Source organism: Oncorhynchus mykiss, chromosome 30, assembly GCF_013265735.2.
Source record: "Oncorhynchus mykiss isolate Arlee chromosome 30, USDA_OmykA_1.1, whole genome shotgun sequence".
NCBI classification, from domain to species: domain Eukaryota; kingdom Metazoa; phylum Chordata; class Actinopteri; order Salmoniformes; family Salmonidae; genus Oncorhynchus; species Oncorhynchus mykiss.
Window position 1 is genome coordinate 20,275,632 of NC_050570.1, and position 24,808 is coordinate 20,300,439.

The 24,808-nt window shown below is 42.8% G+C and overlaps 1 protein-coding gene across 4 annotated transcripts in view; it reads left to right on the plus strand.

Moving 5' to 3' along the window:
• The first annotated feature begins 2,190 nt into the window (after nucleotides 1–2,190).
• The window catches only part of LOC110521515 (casein kinase I), a 42,702-nt gene continuing 20,084 nt past the window's right edge, over nucleotides 2,191–24,808 (plus strand). Inside the window, exons 1-2 of one of the 4 annotated variants that reach the window (XM_036968895.1) lie at nucleotides 2,191–2,345; nucleotides 5,857–6,639. In XM_036968895.1, coding sequence (XP_036824790.1) covers nucleotides 6,421–6,639 — 219 coding nt within the window. In that variant the 5' untranslated portion in view covers nucleotides 2,191–2,345; nucleotides 5,857–6,420. The remainder of the gene's footprint in view (nucleotides 2,346–5,856; nucleotides 6,640–24,808) is intronic. The other 3 variants (XM_036968894.1, XM_021599117.2, XM_021599116.2) reach the window with 3 other exon arrangements.

Genomic DNA, 24,808 nt, shown 5'->3' on the forward strand with positions numbered 1-24,808 from the left:
TGCTATGTTATTGTCTTAGGTCACTCTTTATGTAGTGTTATGGTGTATCTCTTGTCGAGATGTGTGTTTTGTCCTATATTTATAGATTACATGTTTTTGTAAAATTGTTATGCATAGAGTTGTATTGTTTAACTTTGCAATGTTTGGTTTTTGTTTGGCATACATTTGAACCAGTTACCTGTGGGAATTGGCCTATATGGATAGGGCTCAATTTAAATGTGTCTTACAGAATAAATATGGAAAGAATATGCATAACCATGGTAGCAATTGAAAGGGAACCATTTGGAAATTATGGGGAAATTAATAGACTAAAGGTGAGGACACAACAGTTCACCTGACAAGACTGAATACAAACATTACATTGTTGATTTTACATTTATTGTTGATAACAAAATCTGAGAATACTCTGGATACATTAAGTATATGATCAGAATATTATTTGAACATTTGGGGTAGGTGCAACATAAGACAAAACAATTCCAAGGGTTTGAGAGAACGGTCAAACTGGTGTCTCCAAGTGGCCACACACCTCTCCAATATGTACACAGTTCCTAAGTAATTTCAATGCACTTCTAAGACTCAAAGAAGAGTCTTCAACTATAAGGTGCTTTTTGAGCTCTCCTAGGTGTGCAGTCGAGGAACTAGAGCAAGAACACTTCCAGTTATTTTGTTTGGAACACAGCCCTGCATCCCCGCCATCAAACAATTATTGTTGTTTATGCAATCCAAAAAGGGTCCATTATAAATCGCAATCTGGGTCGGGTGGGCATAATTTGAAAGCTTGCTCTAATGTCAACATGACTAGCTAAATTACCAAATACGATTTTACAGTGTTAGGCTTTCACAATGCAATTCAGGGAATCGGATTGTAATTTTGGTGCACATAGAATGGAGTCATGGACTGCATTCAAATGTGTGGTCCGCAGCAAATTAGGGTCATTCTGTTCAGGACAACCCAGGGTATAACGCAATGTCATCTTGTAACTGTACATCAAACATAGTGATCATAAACGTTGACACTGTATATAGCATGAGCTTTATCATATGGGGTAAAGCAAACCTTTTGACAATATTAGCCCACACAGCTACAAGGATGCACTTTCATAGCTATCAAGCGTGCACCGAACACCTGTGTGTAAAAGCCATGTTACGCTTGATCCAATAAGGTCCATAAGGAGGGTGTGACACAATTGCGGAGGCCAAATCGAACTACATACAGCAATGCCATGCGCCTCACACAAACGTACTACCTTGACAATAAACATGGAGAACTTTGACAAAAGACTATCAGAACAAGTTCATGAAATTAATAAAATTGATCTTTATGTAGGGATTTCTAAGACACAAAAATGAATTTGAACTCTGGAAAGAGATTCGGTAAAGAGTTGATTGGAATGCAGACCATGGGGAATGGAAGGACACTGGATTGGTGCACATTCAACAAATCTGATCTAACAATGTGGATATTTGTCAAATCCATCATGATTGATGATTTGTAAAAGGGCCACAACGTGGTTACTAAAATCTGATTAAGATATACAGTTGAAGTCAGAAGTTTACATACACCTTAGCCAAATAAATTTAAACTTCGTTTTTCACAATTCCTGACATTTAATCCTAGTAAAAATTCCCTGTTTTAGGTCAGTTAGGATCATCACTTTATTTTCAGAATGTGAAATGTCAGAATAATAGTAGATATAAATTGTTCTATCAGCTTGTGTTTCTTTCATCACAATCCCAGTGGGTCAGAAGTTTACAAACACTCAATTAGTTTTTGGTAGCATTGCTTTTAAATGGTTTAACTTGGGTCAAACGTTTCAGGTAGCCTTCCACAAGCTTCCCACAATAAGTTAGGTGAATTTTGGACCATTCCTCCTGACAAAGCTGGTGTAATTGAGTCAGGTTTGTAGGCCTCCTTGCTCACACATGCTTTTTCAGTTCTGCCCACACATTTTCTATAGAATTGAGGTCAGGGTTTTGTGATGGCCACTCCAATACCTTGACTTTGTTGTCCTTAAGCCATTATGCCATTTTGCTTGGGGTCATTGTCCATTTGGAAGACCCATTTGCGACCAAGCTTTAACTTCCTGACTGATGTCTTGAGATGTTGCTTCAATATATCCACATGATTTTCTTTCTTCCTGATGCAGTCTATTTTGGGAAGTGCACCAGCCCCTCCTGAGGCAAAGCACCCCCACAACATGATGACAGAACGCGTCTCCTTCCTGATCGGTATGATGGTTGTGGGGTCCCATGGGAAAACTGTGCTGCCTTTTTATTTCATGCTATGTTGGCTGAGCTCCTATATCAAGCACCGGGAAACAGACTCCAACGTCTCAGAAGAAGTAAGGTATTTTCGTTTAGCCAGTCGCTTGTATATAGCTGGATGGCTATAGAAATTAGCCCGGAATCACTGAGTGGTGCAGACCAGTTTAATGGAAGCATATGATAGCTCTCTGAAGCACACGAAGTTTGAATGTTCCGAATTCTAAAGAGGCCGCATCTCTGTAAATGATGTAAACCAATCCAGACATCAGATTGCCCATAAATCTGATTTTAGCTGACTGGGGAGGAGGTGTAGGTCGTCAACTGGAGGCACTAAACTGTGGTTTTCAAGAGCTAATGGTTTCCTAAAAACAAGGGCTACTCAATTTGCCCCACTCTCACCTACTTTTATGTCTAGTGGTAGTGGGTTACATAGAAAGCACCCTCAAGACACCAAAGTTAGACAAATAAATGCTGGTATGCGTTACCAAATTACATACCAGTATTTCACAAAAGATCAACATTTACATCTCCGTAAATTGTACGGCTGGAAACTGACTCAGCATCTACGCACGAATATTTCATGGTAGCTTGATCTGTAGTACGGATTTAGTCATATTCTCCAAGCGAGGTGCGCTAGTTAACCAGCGCGGATGGGAGAGGAAGAAGGTGACGCTGAATTATCGAACGCTTACTTAGTTATCGGCTGGGGAGGCTTAAATCGAGACAACAACATCAAGCCCTAGCTAGCGAGGGGCGAAGATATTACATCTCATAAATACGTGAACATGTTGATGCATCCACTTTGAACATAAAGGCAAGTAAATATGTTCTTTGTTGATACTATACACGTTTAAATAGGGGTGTTTTTTTTTCCCGAAGGCATTTACCCGTATATTAACTAGCTAACGTTAGCTAGCTAGCTGCAAATGGATTTCGGTTGTGAAGATTAAGGAGTTGCCCGCTGATATATTTGGGAACTGAATACAAAACGCATTTTTTTTTTGGTGAAATGCACTTTCTTTTACGTACGGCTACAAGCCTCGTATAATGTTATCTAGCTATGTCTGATAGCTATCTAACTCTATTAGAAGGGTGTGTCTTGATTGATATGAAATGAAGGTTATGTAATTAATATTAGATGTTCTGCCCAGTTTTAGCTTGTTCTACTCGGCGCCATTAGCTTGCTTAGCTGTACGGGACTGATCGGTGTGTTTTGGGAGCAATCAGTAACGTTAAACGATGTTATTTTCAATTATTACCCGATGAGTATACTAACTAACACTTTTCATAGTTTACAAAGTGGTAACCTAGCGTAGAAAGACGACAAACTGTTGATAAGTCACTATCTCAGAGACTGTTGGCCACTTCCCAAATGACCTGCAGTGCTAGCAGCAGCTCAGCTGCGATACTAGTAGCTAGTTTGCAAGTCTGAAACGATTTGATACATTTTCCACGGTTGAAGCGACTCACGTTTTCACTGTCACGAAGTATTTACGGAGTTGACAAGTAGAAAAAGATTAAAACCACAGCTTGATTATAAGTATTGTCCTCTTCGTACAGGTAGAGGTTTTTATAGGTAGCTAGCTGATGCCTTTCCCACACAACTTGACAGCAGGTGCTGCCCATAGAACCGTTAGCACGGAGAGGACGAGAGTGAGCTAAATTAGCTCGCTACAGCAGTAGCTTGATGTGAGGCCTTCTTTAGCCAGTTGCCTTCGTCACAGAAGATAGCTTTAGTTTGTCGCTTTATGCTTACTTGTTAGCTAGCTAACTCATTAGACGCTATCGTCTAGTTGGTCTGTCACTGTTATCTAGCTAACGACTCAACTCTCTGGATAAAAATTGAGAATAGCAGGTTAGGCCAGTAGCTAGCTAGTTAACAAGCAACATTGCGTAAAAATTCGTCTAGCAAACATGCCCAGCATTCATTGTCTAATTTCCTTGTCAAATGCCTACCAAAAGGGTTCAGTGCAATGGTTCAACCACTATCTTGTCATTTGCAGCGGTACTATTTATTTATAGCTAGCTAGTATCTTTAGCTATATTGCTTGAAGGATAACTATATTGTAAATAAAGACTCATAACACCACATGTTGTTGGCAACTTGTTAGGTGAAAACTGTGACAATACAATATTTGGTAACTGTTTGGACATTACAGAGTGGTATTTAGTGACTAACGTTAATCGTTGTAGTGTAATCTGTTTCTGTGGCTTTTCAATTTCTCCAAGTAGATTGGATAGACTCATAAACACTGACTTAATTAGTTATTTTTACTTTCAGATTGAAATTTGGTTTCCCAATTCAAACTAGCCACACTTGCTACCCCACTCCAAACAAAACTCCCTCTTTTTAAAAATCTGTGTTTACATGACTGTGATGGAAGAAGAATTGATTCTATTCAGTACTCTATTTCATCATTTGTGGTGGTGGATACAACTAAAGGGGCTTTCATTTCATTGCTTGACCAGTGTTGTTACTGTAAGTAGACAATGATTGAACACTTGCTTATTGTTTCAATCTTTGCACAGGTGAAGAAACACACATTCAGACATTTAGCCTATTCTACTCGTGTAAGTTAGCCTAGTTTATTCTACAACTACTGTAAGAAGCTTTCTGGGTATTGGGAAAGTTGTTTTACTTTCTTTTTCTTTACATCTAATACTTTTTCATAATTTGAATGATTAACATGGATATTATAGGTAAGCCATGTGGTTTAAGTTGAATGCATTCAGTTGTACAACTGACTGGGTATCCTCCTTTCCTCCCTCTATTTCAATGCATCTCCTTTACTCTATGATGTGAATCCGTTTCCCAAGCTACATGGATTAGGAGAGGCATTTTGGCAGTCATTGATACGTTTAAGTTCGTTGCCTGAGGAAACCATAGCTGTCTGACAATATTGCTGGCATTACCTGCTCTCCACGAGTATCCACAACATCACAGGTCCCAAGGGGAGGAGAGGGAGGAAAGCTGGGCCTCAGGGTTATACAGAAACCTTAATGTATGCTATGAACTATTCAAATGCTACCAGTGAATACTGATATGATGATGAACTTGTACAAAGCTTAGGTTATGTAGCACACTACAGTTGAATTTGTCCATTCAAAAAGCCCTATGAATCAGTCACGGTTTAGCCTTTACAGCTAATAGGCAAGGACCATGTTTTGTCCAAAGCCATGGCCCTATAGTGTGTTTAGATGCAGGTTTTTCGGGCATTCACAGATGGTACAACATGGAAAGATGTGGTGTTCTCATCTTAAAACTCCATCTAGTATGTGATGTTTCCACCCGTATTGATTGTTTTATTGAATTCACTGCATGTGCTACTCTGAAAATGGATCCCATTTCTACTTCAGGCTGGAAATGTATGAAAGATGAGTAGCCTACTAACCTTTATAAGATCTTATCTCAGACTTGTTTGGAGATGTCATGCAGATTTCTCCAGTCTTTCAGGCTTATCATAAAAAAATACATGTAATTGATAACTGATCACTGCAAATGTGTTTTCAAAAGTATTTGGCAAGATGTTCCGTAATGATTCGGTTACACCTAATGGCTAATTTAGTATGTGTTTGCATCTCTTTCAGATATCCAACTAAACCAAACAGGACTACTGCAGTACCTCATCATTGTTGACACTGCCTCCACCATTGCCTCTTCTGCCGTGGCACTGGAACATGAAGAATGTCTGCTGTATTACCAAAGACTGACCAGAAGGAAGCAATGAGGGGCTTTGGGGGAAGTTGCCAAGCTGCGTTGTGGATCCAGTAGCTGGGATTCAGAGTGCTTGTTGTGTATGAGTGTGTGTTTGTGTGTGCGTGGGTGCTTGCTAGCACAACCTGCCCCTTTCAGGCAGGGACATGCTACTCTGATATTGGAGTTGGAGAAGAAAGGAGTCGACCTCCATAAACGAGGAGAAGAAGGAAGAGAAGAGCGCATGCAGTACAACATTGCCAGATATAAAAACTGTGTGTTTTGGCTGCAGTTTAACCCAGTGGAAGTGGCTTTTAATACACTGCACATTTCTATACAACACCTTTCCTCTGTCTTTGTATCGCCTCCCTCCCCCCTAAGAGTCCTTGTTGTTTTGGCGCCTCTGTGATTTGCATGGCCGGGGAGTAATCGTGGAGAGGCCAGGGTATCACAAGCTTATGGATTTTGACAAGAAGGTGGGTAAGGGAGAGACGGAGGAAGGGAAAAATATGTCTAAGGCAGCTGGCAGCAGGACTGTCCGGGGTACAGGGACCAACTCTGGGGTTCTTATGGTTGGCCCAAACTTCCGCGTCGGGAAAAAAATCGGCTGTGGCAATTTTGGAGAGCTGCGGCTGGGGAAAAACCTCTACACCAACGAATATGTGGCCATCAAATTGGTAAGGCCAACATGCTTGACTAAACAGCATGGCTGTGATGTGTTTCTGTTTGGATGCACTCCTACATTAATCATCCTCACCACTATTTTTTGTAAATTATACCGTAGGTGTATATTTTGCCACCCTCTCCCATCTAACATTTCTCTTCACTACAACAACTAGTGCAGTTTGCCATTGGTTTTCGGCTTTGTGACAAATGTTTTAGTATTACTGTAGTTTGGCCAAGGTAATTCAATCCAGTTTCCTAATAGCAGCAGAACACCCCATCCCTGATGGCTTGGTGACCTTTAAGAGACAGGAAACATTTGAGTGCTGACAATGTTTCTTCCCCCAACAGGCAAATATTTACATATCTGTAGCTTGGACCCATGCACTGTTAATGAGTCAACCATGCTCCGTTTGTATTATATTAAAGAGAAGAAAGAAGAATCAACTGCCCAGGTCATGATATACTGTACACGTCATGACCTGGGAAGTTGATTCTTCTTCCTTCTCTTTAATATAATACAAACTGAGCCACACACAGCAGAGCTCTTGCCTTTTTAGCTCAAAAGTGAAATAGAAACCGAAGAGGTTGCAAGTCAAGATTTTAGTTCTGAAGCACGCAGAGGGTTGGTCTGGGAAACCACATGAAACGGCAAGGCTTGTTTATTTTCAGATTGGTGAAGGGAGGCCCAGACAGAAACGGAGCTTCCTCTGCTACATATTTAAGTTTCTGTTTTCCTCCTCCAGTCATGTCAGTCCTACACAGAGGATCAGTGAACGCTTGAATGTCACCATAAACACTGGTATCTGTGTGTTTTATTGGGGTCGTTTGAAGTTGCCAATTAGAAATCTCCTGGGAAAAGGCCTTGGTGTAACTCTGCACCCTACGAAGGTTGTCCTAGATAGCGTCTGAACGCTGCACTCGAGTGTGGGCTTGACGTCACTACCTACACAGCCACACTGGACGATGTATGATTATCTTTACATTGGATCTCCCGGGGGAGGTCATGATCTCTGACTAGGCACATTGCTTTCAATGAGGTTAGCAAACCCGTCAGAGGTTAGCGCTGAATTTTAATCTCTACTCCTGAAGTCCTCTGTTATGCTGCTTCTCCTCTGTCTGTGAGGCATCCCATCAGTTTGGGTATTTTTGGGGTATTCTGCATAATGGCATTATTTCCGTGACATCACTGGATCTTTTGGCCCTGTTTCAATTGTAGTAGTTACTAGTTAACTACTCCCTCAACTCTCATAATTAGGGCAATGGCATGGTTCCCTGTTGATTTGCTCTCATCAGCTAGCTAGCAACCTGGACCTGTTCAGCCAGGCAACACTTAAAGGCATTACTGGGCATCTTAATTAACTAGGACTGACACAATTACCATATAACGGTGTTGGTGACAGTTCTGGATGAAGACCGTCATGAACATTTAATTTAATAACCGTCCATCTTTTTCTTCTTCTGTGGAACGAATAGCTAGCAGAAGACGGGACGGCCGGGCATTTGCACCGTTGAATTAACATGGACTCTAAACAACGGGATAACTTTATTGACCCTTGCTAAAACATGCAAGGTCTTGTAGCAAACAATGAATACAATGGGCGTGGGACCTTTAAACCCATTTTCTCACATCAGATAGCACGCGGCTGTCTTTACTTATCTGTCTGATAACACTCATGGGATAGCTAAAAATGCGTTTGGGTACAATATGCTGTCCTAACATTTGAAAATGTTACCAAGATCGGCCACTGAACCTCCTTTCATCCTCAAAACATGCAAGTTAAATCTTACTATAAACAATAGAACTGTAATATTGATGTTTTCTTTCATGAGCAATTCTTCACTACCTAATTCTACATCTAGCTAAGTTGTTTTGTGGTGGTAGAATGAGAATCAGTATTTATGACATTTGAAATGTGCATGAAAAGTAGCTAGATAGTGTCTGCCTGCTGGCTAAGCCAATGAATCCATATGAAACGCAAGGCAGGGAGGGATGCTAACATCGACAGTTCACACATTCAATGCTGAATACTCCCTCTAACTAGCTAGTGTAGTAAAGTTCTAGCTAATGCATAAATTAGTTTTCATTAGTGATTGGGGCGGGGGTCGATAGTTACATATCGGGATATTATTTTTACGATTCATCGTTTTGGCTATCGCAATATTTTTGCGCTACTTGGCTGCACCTGCCCCCAAAACTCCAGTATATTTCCATCATAGCTTTTTCTCCATCTCCTTTTTAAATAGGGAGCAGACCTATGGTGAGCAATATGTTTGGAATAAAGAATCGCAATAAAATCACATGATCGAATCGCAATGCATATCGTATTGCCACCAAAGTATTGTGTTCATTTCTTATCTTGAGGTCCCTGGACATTTCCAGCCCTTGTTTTCATGACCTCTTTTCTGCCTTTATTATTGTGCAGATTTCTAGCATTACAGCACTGCTCTTTGCGACATCGGGTTGGCCAAATGTTACAAAGTAGTGAGGCACAGTGCCAGCAGTCAGTCAGATACATGCCGATTTCTTAGTACCATCCCCTAACTTTGGTGCCGTACAACTTAATCAACATGCTGGTAGCTAGCTAGCATATGGCCATTCAAACTAGCTTGCACTAGGCTGCTAGCTGTTGCAAGTTTGCTCAGCTGATCAAGCATGGTTTGCTTTTTGCATGGTTAGCCAATGCGTCATAGCTACCGAGAGAGGAGTGATTTTTAGAATTAGGAACTAGTGTTAGGCGGATGAGCAAAATCGACATTTTTAGAGATGTTCCATGTTCTACAAGACAGATCGGTTGAGGGATGAGTGTTGCATAGGAGTGACGCCATCTGAAGTGAGACAACCCTGGCTATTTGACTGGTAAACCCGTGGGTACACTCGCAATGGCTGCCCGGTATTGTGATGCAATAATTTCCATGGTAATGTAGAATGTTCATTCAAATGACGTTAGAATGTATTTTTTTGTAATGTCAGTTGAATCAACATTTCAAAGCAGATATTAATGGGTACACTTCCTGCTTTTACTCCCCGCTTTGCTTCTAGGTCAAAAAATATACAGGTTTAGACAACGTTGACCAGCATAGTCCCATTGTTGTGAAGAGTTATGGGATATTAGAATCCCTTGTTTTAAACTTTGTCATCTTCAACATAGCTTTGTTACTTTGAGTACACTTGCAATGGCCGCCAGTCCACCCATTATACCATCATTGACTTGAATGGGGACGCCCGTTCTTTTATTTTTTTTATTTTTTATTTTTAACCCCTTTTTCTCCCCAATTTTCGTAGTATCCAATTGTGTACTAGCTACTATCTTGTCTCATCGCTACAACTCCCGTACGGGCTCGGGAGAGACTAAGGTTGAAAGTCATGTGTCCTCCGATACACAACCAACCAAGCCGCTGCTTCTTTAACACAGCGCACATCCAACCCGGAAGCCAGCCGCACCAATGCGTCGGAGGAAACACCGTGCACCTGGCCACCTTGGTTAGCGCTCACTGCGCCCAGCCCGCCACAGGAGTCGCTGGTGCGCGATGAGACAAGGACACCCCTACCGACCAAGCCCTCCCTAACCCGGGCGACGCTAGGCCAATTGTGCGTCGCCCCACGGACCTCCCGGTCGCGGCCGGTTACGACAGAGCCTGGGCGCGAACCCAGGACTCTGATGGCACAGCTGGCGCTGCAGTACAGCGCCCTTAACCACTGCACCACCCGGGAGGCCGACGCCCGTTCTTTTCATTCTATTTCTATGGCAGCACATGCGTTCAGGGGCAGAGTAAAGCAGAAAATGTTTTACATTATTTTTAATCTTCGAACGGTTGGTTATTAAGCAGACCACGGTCATTTGGCTGACCACTTAGTCATCCAAAATTCCATGCCCGTCCCAATGCCGCACTGGTGTGATTTAGGACTTCTAACCCCTTTTAAACATTACGTGAGCTACTGACTTCTGGGATGTACCATTTTGGATTAATCTATTTCTATCTTGTCGGTTGGTACCAATGTGATTAACAGGGACTGAGCTAGAGCTATGTTTGTGAGACAAAGGTGGATCCCGAAGGGGCCCGGGGCCAGGAGCTGCAAACAATCAAAGCTACACTAAAGTATGTGGACACCCCTTCAAATTAGTGGATTCAGTGACTTTCAACGTGGTAACATCATAGGGTGCCACCTTTCCAACAAGTCAGTTTGTCAAATTTCTGCTCTGCTAGAGCTGTCCCGGTCAACTGTAAGTTCTGTTATTGTGAAGTGGAAAGGTCTAGGAGCAACAATGGCTCGGCCACACAAGCTTACAGAACGCAACCGCCGAGTGCTGAGGCGCGTAATAATCGCTTCATTGGTTGCAACACTCGCTACCGAGTTCCAAACTGCCTCTGGAAGCAACGTCAGCACAATAACTGTTCGTCAGGAGCTTCATGAAATGGGTTTCCATGGCCGAGCAGCCGCACACAAGCCTAAGATCACCATGCGCAATGCCAAGTGTCAGCTAGAGTGGCGTAAAACTCACCTCCATTGGACTCTGGAGCAGTAGCGTGATGAATTACGCTTTACCATCTGGTAGTCCGACGGACAAATCTGGGTTTGGCGGATGCCAGGAGAACGCTACCTGCCTCAATTCTTAGTGCCAACTAAAGTTTGGATGAGGAATAATAATGGTCTTGGGCTGTTTTTCATGGTCCAGTGAAGGGAAACTAATGCTACAGCATACAATGACGTGCTTCCAACTTTGTGGCAACAGTTTGGGGAAGGCCCTTTCCTGTTACAGCATGACAATGCCCCTTTTGTACAAAGTGAGGTCCATACAGAAATGCTTTGTTGAGATCAGTGTGGAAGAACTTGACTGGCCTGCACAGGGCCCTGACCTCAACACCATCAAACACCTTTGGGATGAATTGGAACGCCAACTGCGAGCCAGGCCTAATCGCCCAACATCAGTGCCCGACCTCATTAATGCTGTTGTGGCTGAGTGGATGCAAATCCCTGCAGCGATGTTCCAACATCTAGTGGAAAGCCTTCGTGGAAGAGTGGAGGCTGTTATAGCAGCGAAGGGGTACCTACTCGACAAGCAGGTGTCCACATAGTGTATCTTTGAAAAGCTGAGACTCCCACGAGCATGTGTATTATGTTTTGCTTTATGATGCTCACAAGCTACACCAGTGGTTAGAAGGTAAGGGGTTTTACATAGAAGAGCATAGGGAATCCCAGGACAGTGTCTATAATACTGTAAGCTCACATAGTTGCTGTCAAACTCCACACAGTTGTCACTGACTAGTGGGATATTAATTTCCCACTAAGCAAGCAATTTATGTACTTACAGCATTCATCTAAATTAATTATCAGGTTTTTGCTTTGGTGGACCTTTATTATTTGTCAATAAAACTCATGAATGCAACTGTTTTATTTCATATTGTTTCTACTAGTAGCCCTGGTTGTCCTGAAAAGAAAATTGTAAAACACTTAATTGTGAGGTTAAATATAAGGGCTGGACATGCAGATAAATGAAAAGCTGATTTTCGCTGGGGACTCGGGACTGATTGGGTTAACACTGCCAGGAGTATGTTGTTTTCTCCTGTCAAATGTAGACTTATGTGCTGCTGGTTTGACTTGTGTCTTCTCCTCTGAGGCCCTGACCTCAGTTTGGGCATGAGTGGCGAGTGCTGCTTTAACTCTGCTGGCTGACCTCCAGTCTAGTGCAGCTGCCCACAGGTTTGTGCCTTCACCTCCCTGGTCACTCACTCAGGCAGGCCCTGGATACCCAGTGAACGTTACAGCCCAGTCTAATATGGTTCCTGTGTTGTCAGGATTAATTCGCCTCGGTTCATTATGGACTGACAAGTGTCTTGTGTATTTTCTCTGCCTCGTACCAAGTTGCACGAGCAGGGTGCGTGCTATTGGGCGACGCCTGCACCTGGGACAAAGGTGAAGGCCAGTGTCACCCTTCCCAGACTTATGAGAACAGAAAGATACGTATTAGTCACAGCCCTCTGTCAGAGTATCTGGAACTGCACTGCACGTTCATGGACAGAAGGAAAAAAAGCAGAGCGAAAAATTGCTGAGCGCTGAAAGGTCGTCTTTGTTAGCCAGCCTTGTCCACACACAGTGGTCTAGTCTTTGGTTCAGCTGTGCGCTCTCTCACACTGACAAACCCCTCAGTGATGGAAGCAGGAGCCCGCTCCTGTAAGTACACTGCAGGCTTACACACTGGGGGGGGGGGGAGGGATCCCGAGCGTTAAAGAAACAAATTCTAACAGTTTTACAGTAATGGCAGCTCATAATTCCCATTCAAGCCATTTACTTGAAATATAGCCATACCATTTTTCCTCTGCTCTCCTGTGGACTAGGGACCTGGCAGTCAAGGTCATCAATGCCCTGGTGCCCCCTCAATAACCCCGCTGTGGATGTAGAGATGAGGGACCCCTGCTCCCCGTCATGCACACACACTCGTGCTTCGGGCGAGGACAGTAAATTGAAACCGGCTTCTATCCTTCCATAAGGAGCGGTAGTTGGTCTTTCATTTCTCTCCGTCATGTACAGTCATTTATTGACAGCTGGAGGTACGGTGGATGGGGGTTGTTAAACGTACCACCTATGAGGCTTACACAGCATTGTGTTCTACTACACAGCGTTGTGTTCTACTACACAGCATTGTGCAGTGGGGAAAATTACTCAATTGTCATACTTGAGTAAAAGTAAGTATATCTTAATAGAAAATGACTCAAGTGAAAGTCACCCAGTAAAATACTACTTGGAAAAAAATAAAGTATTTTGGTTTAAAATATACTTATCAAAAGTAAATGTAATTCCTAAAATGTACTTAAGTATCAAAAGTATAAACCTTTTCAAATTCCTTATTTTTGCAAACCAGACAGCATCATTATTTTAGTTTTTTTTACGGGTAGCCAGGGGCACACTCCAACACTCTGACATAATTTACAAATGAAGCGTTTGTGTTTGGTGAGTCTGCCAGATCAGAGGCAGTAGGGATGACCAGGGATGTTCTCTTGATAAGTGTAAGTGTTACTTGGACCACTTTCCTGTCAAAATGCAATGAGTACTTTTGGGTGTCAGGGAAAATGTATGGAGTAAAACATATTTTCTTTAGGAATGTAGTAGAGTAACAGCAAAAGTTGTCAAAAATATAAATAGTAAAGTACAGATACCCCCCAAAAAACTACTTAAGTAGTACTTTAAAGTATTTTTACTCAAGTACTTTACACCACTGGCATTGTTTTCTACTACTAGTGGGCTGGACCTGCTGTTGACTGAATGGACAGCTTCTGCTTTCACTAGCAATAACTTGGGATGTAATCATTAACTGATACGAATTGGTCCCCGGTTGAAATGTTTAAGATATGAGTTCATCGGTCCATGGGACCCCAAACCAATCTAAATGTAGCATGCATCGGTCAGGAAATAGATTAAAAATTTTACGGATCGCCGGTTCACTAATATTTGTTGCTCAAATGACTTTCTACCTTCCGAAAATACCTAATATTTTGTGATAACTGATTCCTCTCCTTCAGTGTCGAACTAAGCATGTAATTGTGTTGACAGTCATTGATCTACAAGTCATTTAGCCTAAAACTGCACACTCACCAACGAGAGGAAGGCCTATTCCTGATCTTGCACATCTGCCTGTCACCTCAAAATAAGGCTTTATTAGTTGAGTGACCACCAATATAATTTGTACGGTGATTTTGATCAAATGCACTGTTAAATTGTTTTACCGGAATAAAAGTAGCCTAAACTACCGCCGGAGGCACAACTCTCATCGGGCTAGACATGCTGATCATGGCTTACATTACATTTTATTTTGATTGTTCAGGTTCACCATCAGTGACAGTTTTGGTAGTTTTCCTTAACTTTACAGGATAAAGTAGATCATTTCATAACGAGGACAGCGGGAGCAGAAGAGATGCTCACTCCCAACAGTCAACTTCCAGACAGTCTAAACAATTATAAGATTGGATGAAATCCAAAGTTTTGCTATATATTCAAGTTTTGTCACGTGTACAAGTACAGTGAAATTCCTTTTTTGCAAGCCCTCCCAACAATGCAGTAATCAATGCACTTGGTCAGAGCTAATTTTAAAGATAAATATTGATATATTATTAGCTCTAACAGTTTTAATCTGCACAAATGACAAACAGATTATTTTCCCTTATGGCTCAGCTCAGGTGCCGACATACAGAGAGCTCCAAAAGTATAGGGGTAGTGACATTTTTTGCTTTGGCTCTGTACCCCCAGCACTTTGGATTTTAAATGATACACTGACTATGAGGTTAAAGTGCAGACGGTCGGCTTTAATTTGAGGGTATTTTAATCCATTTCAGGTGAACCGTTTTTAGAAATTACAGCATTTGTACATAGTCTCCCCATTTTGTGCCCAATAGAAATGACTGGTAAATAGTGTATCCAACAAATGTGTAGAGTCACAAGCTTGATGTTGTCATTGCGTGCTATGAATATGGGACCAAAAATACATAAGTGAATTTGTCCTAATACTTTTGGTCCCCAGAAATGTGGGGGACTATGTACAAAAAGTATTGTAATTTCGGAACAGTTCACCCGAAATGGATAGAAATACCCTCTATCATTTCAACTTCAAAGTGCTAGAGTACAGAGCCAAAACAACAACAAAATGTCACTGTTCCAATACTTTTGGAGCCCACTGTTCTACACCATAGACGTATACATCATTTACACGTCTCACACACATACAAGCACACGCAAGTCCGCTCCGAGAGCCCAGCTCAGATTTTTAAAATTTAGAATGGAAAATGAATTTTTCTGCAACAAATGTTAGTGCATCGAACCGACTCGCACAGACTCTTTGGTCTAATCCAACCGAATCACATTGAATCGTTTCAAACTAAAGCGTATTGTTCCTGTATCATATCGGAGCCCATGTATTGAATTGAATCTTCAAAGGGAAAGATGCACATCCCCCTAGCAATAACTCAGTGCTGTTGAAGGAGAGTGTTACAGATGTGGGATCTTAATTTGATCACCCTGTTGCAGGAGAACTTTCCTTCAATGCAGGACATTTGAGGTTTAAAAAGGCTTCTGAAGTTTTGTAATTACATTTGACTTGATTTTACCTTGTGAAAATGTGTCAAACCCTACAAAAATGTCAATTTATTATCCACATAATACACATAATACACATAATACACATAATACACAAGCAAACTGGCTAAAATGTAAGATCCTACATCTGTAAGTGAAATACACTTCCATGGGACTCTATACAAGTCTGACTGATATTGGAATGACCTTGTAGTGCTCATTACTACTTAGTGGATATGATATGTAGCTATGTGAAAACAGATAGTTGTTTGACACAGAGGACATGCTGTGGCATGTGAAGAGACAGAATTGTGGTCAACCATATCATGGAAACCAGAGTTGCAGTATCCTATTCCACATTTTACTGTACCACTCCCTTTGCAGCTTGTGGTGGTGGTTGAAGTGTGTTAAAGTACAATCGATTGATCAGCATGCCAACCAAGTAACCCTGTGATGTAAAAAGTCTGCTGTTAGTGTACAGGCTACTGGCTTAATTAACCAATGCCCATCTTGTATATCAAGCTGTTGTTCTAGAAAGTAGTGACATTTTTGGCCAATAACCTTATCCAATATTTTCCTTGCCAAAAAAAAACCCTATACCGACATGCAGCCTTTTAAGCATTCTAGTACAGTTAAATAGTTAACACACACACACACACATGGATGCAGCATCTCAGTCCAAGAGGCGTCACTACAGTCCCCGGTTCGAACCCAGGCTGTATCACATCTGGCTGTGAATGGGAGTCCCATGGGCGGTGCACAATTGGCCCAGCGTCGCCCGGGGTAGGCCGTCATTGTAAATAGGAATTTGTTCTTAATTGACTTGCCTAGTTAAATAAAGGTTACACACACACCGACTAAAAAGTTATTTTGTTGGCATTTACGTATGTCCCCATGACCAGTGAAACATAATCGAAACCTATTTCTTTCACTTACTTGCTGTGCTGTTTCGTTGTTCATTTGTTCAGTCGTTTCATTCTCAACCAGGATTTCTTATGCTATGGAACGCCGTTTGGGTCTTTGCGTGTCAAATAACACTATTTGACGTGTCAAATAAGCTTGTTGACCAATCAGGACTTGAATATGACTGCACGTCACATTATAATTTACCGTTCATAAAAATAAAAAAAATATGTAGTTAATACACATTGATTACACTATCACTCGTATTTGATGTCATAACGATTCATCGATACGTATGCTATGATACTGGTAAAGTTGTCTCGTGCACCTACAGTGCTGGTCATAGGATTCCTAAATTATTGCTAAGAATAATGAAAATGACTGCAGTTTTTACTGGTCTTTGTTTTCAGGCTGGTTGTATTGTTGCTAGCTAGGTACCAAGCTAAAGCTAGCTAGCTACCCCGGAAGTTGCGGTTTAACAAATCATACTTTATTACCAACACGGTATTGTAAACCCATCGTTCGTGGCCGGTGTTTGCTTGTTTGCGGACTTTTTTGTACAGCTTTGACAGTGGTACTGATAGTAGTCGTGGTGCTTGGTTTGCACGTGCAAATTCAGAACACACAACATTCTATAATAGAATTGTTATTTGACGCGTCAAATAGTGTTGTTGGACGTATCTTTTATGACACGCAAAGACCCAAACGGCATTCCATAGTATGTCATAAAGCTAATAGCAGTGACGCTATTTCTGTGTAACTCCGGTAGGGCAACGTGTACCGGTGCTCGACCAGTTGGTGAAAGCCAACATCACCCATGACAGAATGGTTGATTATCAAGGGCAATTAATTCCATTATCTTCTCGTTAATGTATTTCGTCTTTGAGTTGTCTCGCTGAAATGTTCTTACTCTTTCAAATGAGGGCTCGACTTTTGACTACTCGATCCACACAGCAGACATTGTGGGCTAGGTTAGGAATGATGTGTTGCACGTGTAGCGGAACATTTTACGTGGCATCATTACGTCATGTACCTACGTTTATATAGGTATGCATGGTAGCTTTGACATCGGTTTTGCACATCGGCGTTAAACTAGACATCGGGCCGATACCGATGTTGGCTAATATCATCCGATTCCGATATGTTCACCAATATATTGTGCATCCCTACTAGAAAGTATTTATAATGAACTATAAAACCCAGTGCTGTTATGTGGGGAGAGAGCTGTGTAGTAGCAGGGGGACTGGGTGCAGCAGTAGTAGTAGTCATCCCATTAGTACACTCCAAGATGGCGTAGCAGTCAGACGTCTTTGTCCTGTCTCGTCCCGTGTGTATATATCTTTTTCTTCGCGTTCTTTTTAATATTTTTCCTAACCCTCAACTTCAAAATACACACCTGCAACCCGCCTCACCCAATTTTATTTTAATTTTATTTTACCTTTATTTAACTAGGCAAGTCAGTTAAGAACAAATTCTTATTTTCAATGACGGCCTAGGAACAGTGGGTTAACTGCCTGTTCAGGGGCAGAACGACCTTGTCAGCTCGGGGGTTTGAACTTGCAACCTTCCAGTTACTGGTCCAACGCTCTAACCACTAGGCTACCCTGCCGCCCCAATGTGGTGTGGATCCCCCCAAAAATCCTTAAGTATTTCTATTTACCTCCAAACTGGAATACCTCAACTGAAGCTAGCTAACTAGCTACCAGCTATCAGTCAGCTAACCACTGCTAGCGGTCATCAGCTAACCTTTAGCTCGGAAAGCTCTCGCCAGTTCGGAAACGCGTTTCAAACCAGAGCATAACGGACCTATTTTTCTCTCCATATCCCCGAATTCCTACCACAAACTCTGAACCTTTTCATCTGGATCATCACAGCTAGCTAACCGCAACCCGGGTTGACTACTCCTGGGGCAAGCCCATGCTAGACCCATCTCCCGGCTCACTCCTGGGCTACAATATCCGGACACCTTCTACCCCGCCGATCCTCTACAACTGGAATACCGACATAATCTGCCCGAGGATTCCAACAGGCCCCTCAGGCGCGACGCCCGCTGAAGGCCCATTCTGCTAACCTGCTAGGCCTGCTAGCTACCTAGAGCTACTTGGAACCCTACTAACTCCACGACTGGTCTATCAACGTCACCGCACGAAGAGGCAAAAAAAGACTTACCCCCATCGCGAAGTCCCCCAAAGGCTAACTTGCTAGCCCCAGTCTACTAACTGCAAGCTTGCCTGCTCCGGTCTCCTAACTGCTAGCCCCTGGTAACTGCTTGCTTGCTAACCCGGTCTGCTAACTGCTAGCTTGTTTAGCCCCGGCCTACTAACTATTAGCGTGTTAGCATCGGCCTGCTAACTGTCTGAATCGCCGTGGACCCAAATGTTCACTTGGCTACACATGCCTCTCTTTAATAATCAATATGCCTCGTCCATTACTGTTCTGGTTAGTGATTACTGTCTTATTTCCCTGTAGAGCCTCTAGCCCTGCTCAATATGCCTTAACCAACCATGTTATCCCACCTCCTACATATGCGATGACATCACCTGGTTTAAACGTCTCTAGAGACTATATCTCTCTCATCATTACTCAATGCCTAGGTTTACCTCCAATGTACTCACATCCTACCTTTGTCTGTACACTATGCCTTGAATCTATGCTATCGTGCCCAGAAACCTGCTCCTTTTACTCTCTGTTCTGAACGTGATAGACGGCCAGTTTGTATAGCCTTTAGCCGTACCCTTATCCTACTTGTTCTTCTGGTGATGTAGAGGTTAATCCAGGCCCTGCAGTGCCTAGCTCCACTCCCACTCCCCAGGTGCTCTCATTTGTTGCCCTCTGTAACCGGAAAAGCCTTGGTTTCATGCATGTTAACATTAGAAGCCTACTCCCTAAGTTTGTTTTACTCACTGCTTAAGCACACTCTGCTAACCCGGATGTCTTAGCCGTGTCTGAATCCTGGCTTAGGAAAATCACCAAAAACCTTGAAATCTCCTTTGCTAACTATAACATTTTTTGCCAAAATAGAACTGCCAAAGGGGGCGATGTTGCAATCTACTGAAAAGTTAGCCTGCAGAGTTCTGTATTACTATCCAAGTCTGAACCCAAACAATTCTAGCTTCTACTTCTAAAAATTCACCTTTCCAGAAACAAGTCTCTCACTGTTGCCGCTTGATATAGACCTCCCTCTGCCCTCAGCTGTGCCCTCGATACCATATGTGAATTGATTGCCCCCCATCTATCTTCTGAGCTCGTGCTACTAGGTGACCTAAACTGGGACATGCTTAACACCCAGGCCATTCAACAATCCAATCTCACACAAATTATCAATGAACCTACCAGGTACAACTCCAAATCCGTAAACATGGGCACCCTCATCGATGTCATCCTAACTAACTCGCCCTCCAAATACACCTCTGCTGTTTTCAATCAAGATCTCAGCGATCACTGCCTCATTGTCTGCATCCGTAATGGGTCTGCGACCAAACGACCACCCCTCATCAATGTCAAACGCTCCCTGAAACACTTCTGTGAGCAGGCCTTCCTAATTGACCTGGCCGGGGTATCCTGGAATGACATTGACCTCATCTCGTCAGTAGATGATGCCTGGCTATTCTTTAAAATTGCCTTCGTCACCATCTTAAATAAGCATGCCCCACTCAAAAAATGTAGAACTAGGAAGAGATATAGTCCTTGGTTCACTCCAGACCTGTCTGCCCTTGACCAGCACAAAAACATCCTGTGGCGTTCTGCATTAGCATCGAATAGCCCCCGTGATATGCAACTTTTCAGGGAAGTTAGGAACAAATATACACAGGCAGTTAGGAAAGCTAAGGCTAGCTTTTTCAAACAGAAATTTGCATCCTGTAGTACTAACTCAAGGTTTTGGGACACTGCAAAGTCCATGGAGAATAAGAGCACCTCCTCCCAGCTGCCCACTGCTCTGAGGCTAGGAAACACTGTCACCACCGATTTAAATTCACTATAATTGAGAATTTCAATAAGCAATTCTCTACGGCTGGCCATGCTTTCCGCCTGACTACCCCTACCCCGGTCAACTGCCCGGCACCCTCCACAGCAACCTGCCAAAACCCCCACCATTTCTTCTTTACCCAAATCCAGATAGCTGATGTTCTGAAAGAGCTGCAAAATCTGGACCCCTACAAATCAGCCTGGCTAGACAATCTGGACCCTGTCTTTCTAAAAATTATCTGCCGAAATTGTTGCAACCCCTATTACTAGCCTGTTCAACCTCTCTTTCGTGTCGTCTGAGATTCCCAAAGATTGGAAAGCTGCTGCGGTCATCCCCCTCTTCAAAGGGGGTGACACTCTTGACCCAAACTGCTACAGACCTATATCTATCCTACCCTGTCTTTCGAAGGTCTTCGAAAGCCAAGATAACAAACAGATTACAGACCATTTCGAATCCCACCGTACCTTCTCCACTATGCAATTTGATTTCAGAGCTGGTCATGGGTGCACCTCAGCCACGTTCAAGGTCCTAAGCGACATCATAACCGCCATCGATAAGAGACATTACTGTGCAGCCGTATTCATCGACCTGGCCAAGGCTTTCGACTTTGTCAATCACCACATTCTTATTGGCAGACTCGACAGCCTTGGTTTCTCAAATGATTGCCTTGCCTGGTTTACCAACTACTTCTCTGATAGAGTTCAGTGTGTCAAATTGGAGGGCCTGTTGTCCGGACCTCTGGCAGTCTCTGTGGGGGTGCCACAGGGTTCAATTCTCGGGCCGACTCTCTTTTCTGTATACATCAATGATGTTGCTCTTGCTGCTGGTGATTCTCTGGTGGACCTCTACGCAGACGACACCATTCTGTATACTTCTGGCCCCTCTTTGGACACTGTGTTAACAAACCTCCAAACAAGCTTCAATAACATACAACTCTCCTTCCGTGGCCTCCAACTGCTCTTAAATGCAGGGAAAACTAAATGCATGCTATTCAACCGATCCCTGCCCGCACCTGCTCAGCATCACTACTCTGGACGGCTCTGACTTAGAATACGTGGACAACTACAAATACCTAGGTGTCTGGTTAGACTATAAACTCTCCTTCCAGACTCACATTAAGTATCTCCAATCCAAAATTAAATCTAGAATTGGCTTCCCATATCGCAACAAAGCATCCTTTACTCATGCTGCCAAACACACCCTCATAAAACTGACCATCCTACCGATCCTCGACTTCGGTGATGTCATCTATAAAATAGCCTCCAACACTCTACTCAACAAACTGGATGCAGTCTATCACAGTGCCATCCATTTTGTCACCAAAGCCCCATACACTACCCACCATTGCGACCTGTACGCTCTAGTTGGTTGGCCCTCGCTTCATACTCGACGTCAAACCCACTGGCTACAGGTTATCTACAACTCTCTGCTAGGTAATTCCCCACCTTAGCTCACTGGTCACCATAGCAGCACCCACTCGTAGCACGCGCTCCAGCAGGTATGTCTCACTGGTCACCCCCAAAGCCAATTCCTCCTTAGGTCGTTTTTCCTTCCAGTTCTCTGCTGCCAGTAACTGTAACGAACTGCAAAAATCTGAAGTTGGAGAGTCATATCTCCCTCACTAGCTTTAAGCACCAGCTGTCAGAGCAGCTCACAGATCACTGCACCTGTACATAGCCCATCTGTAAACAGCCCATCTATCTACCTACCTCATCCCCATACGTTGTTTATTTATTTATCTTGCTCCTTTGCACCCCAGTATCTCTACTTGCACATTCATCTTCTGCACATCTACCATTCCAGTGTTTAATTGGTATATTGTAATTACTTCGCCACCATCGCCTATTTATTGCCTCACCTCCCTTATCTTACCTCATTTGCACTCACTGTATATAGACATTTTGTTTTCTTTTGTTCTACTGTATTATTGACTATGTTTTGTTTATTCCATGTGTAACTCTGTTGTTGTATGTGTCGAATTGCTATGCTTTATCTTGGCCAGGTCGCAGTTGCAAATGAGAATTCTTTCTCAACTAGCCTACCTGGTTAAATAAAGGGGAAATAAAAATTAAAAAATTAGCTATGGAGGTCCACTCCTCTATCTCATGTCAGCGGAGCTGCCTGAGTAACTGGTACCAGTGTTCTGTGTCTCATCAGCTGTCACAGACATGTTTGAAGTGCTGCTATCACGTGGGGGCAGCTGCTGGCTTCATCTGGGGCCTGAAACCTGATCTGAAACAGGAGAAGGGCTGGTCACAGGCCAGCTGTTGCTCTCTTGCCTCTTCCACACCTCTGGCCATAAAGGCTGATGGACCTGCCCCTTGCACCCTGTTTACTATTTTAGCATCACTAATTTCCTTATGCAGGTTTGGCCAAAGTGACGATAGCTGGGCTTCTGCGCTGTTTGACTGTTCACTCTGCTCTCTGAATGAGAAAATATCATATTCCCATTTGTATGGTTTAATATTGAACTGTAGGTTATAATCAGGGATGCCCATTTCTCTGAACTCTGCACTACTTACGGTGCCAGCACAGGGACTTTTTCTGCCATTGAAATCCTTTTCTGACAAACACTAACTAGACCCCTAGTTAGTGTTTGTCAGAACACTAACTGTGGGTGGTGAGCTTCCATTTTACAATGTAAAGCGCTTTGGGTGTCTAGAGAAGCGCTATATAAGTTAAATTCATTTTATTATAAATTTTTAAATATAATCTTTGAGGACTAACAGTCACCAAAATAAAAGCTAGACAGTCAGGGTGAATTGAAAATTCCAAAAACAATGAATTTAGCAGTATTGACTATGTTCGTGCAGAATAACATCATTAGCCATGTCAAAATGCATGGCATTGCAGTAAATTAGCTTTAAAACGGCAACATTTTCTCTGCTTCATGGCAGAATAAGTAGAATCGCTGGAAATGTTCTTTACTCTCAAGTTTCTCTCCGCTCCATAGAGAAATGCTAAGACTTCTCTTCACCTCCAAGATAGGGAGGCCTCTAAAATGTCGTCCCAAATACAGCTGCGCCAACAAGCCGACCACTCCCGTTGCCACACCCACAACCTAAGCCCCTTTTTGATCCAGAAAAAAACTGCAGCAGGGCCTGATTGACAGCCAAGATGAGAATACACAGTTGTGTATTTGTCTCCCATGTCTTACATGATGACTGTTTCAGTAATATGCTCTATTACGCTGAGATTCTTCCCGGAGAGGGGTCAAGGGGCAATCTCCTGGGAGCTGTGGCAATATTGTCCTTTGTGCCCAGGAAGGCGTGTCATTTGGCAGGGCGGTACAGGCCTCGTCTGATCTCTCTCTCTCTCTCTCTCTGTCTGTCAGCTGTGATGGAGCTTGATGATCAGCTGCAACCATAATCCACCCAGTGCTCCGTTGGTAGCACAGTGTTCAGGCGAGCTCAGGAACACAATGGTTCAAATTAAAACCCGCCATTGATCATGAGATTTATGACATAACAAGATGTTGACGAGCCTAAAGCATCTTTCTTGGAATTAACATGCTAATAGGGCAAGCTTGACAGGGAAATTATATCTCCCTTACTCCAACTACTAGGCTACTTCAGGCTTGGCTGTGAAACTAATTGGCTGATCCTTTTTAGTTAGTCCTTTTGTTGGAGAGCGGTGTGGCGGTGGCAGCTGAGGAGGAGAGAGGCTGCAGCAGCAGGTCTGAAGTGCCCTTTAGCCCTGCAGGTCAGCTGCCCTGGACACCAGCCCTGCCTCGTCACACTCCAACATTTGTAAAACACACACAAAACAAAATATCTGCTATACTATAATGTTTCTAAAAAATCACAATTCATGAAAAGGATATTGACAAAAAAATGCATTGTTACTAGTTAGCCTATTTGTAGATGAGCTGTTTTTATCTTCTCAGAGCACATGGGATACGTTTTGTGATGTGACATCCACTGTTGAGTAGCATGAGAGGTGATTAAGTTACACTTAAAATTCACTGCTGAGCTAAATATCTTAACTATAAGTTAATTATCTAAGTGTCAAATACATTTTCTTTAGCTCAGGGCTCCAGTTATGCATTTGGTTTGCTAGCTTGCAAAATCAATCTTCTTGGTTACAGCAGAGACAGTCAATCCCCTCCTGGAACAAGTGTGAGTAGCCTTTTGAGATAGTCAACCCAGCTCAAGTTAAAACAAAATCAGAGATGGTTGTATATGTTCACTTGGGTTTTTAGTATTTATCTAGGGGTCTGCTATCGGAATTTGCTAGCAATTTCTTA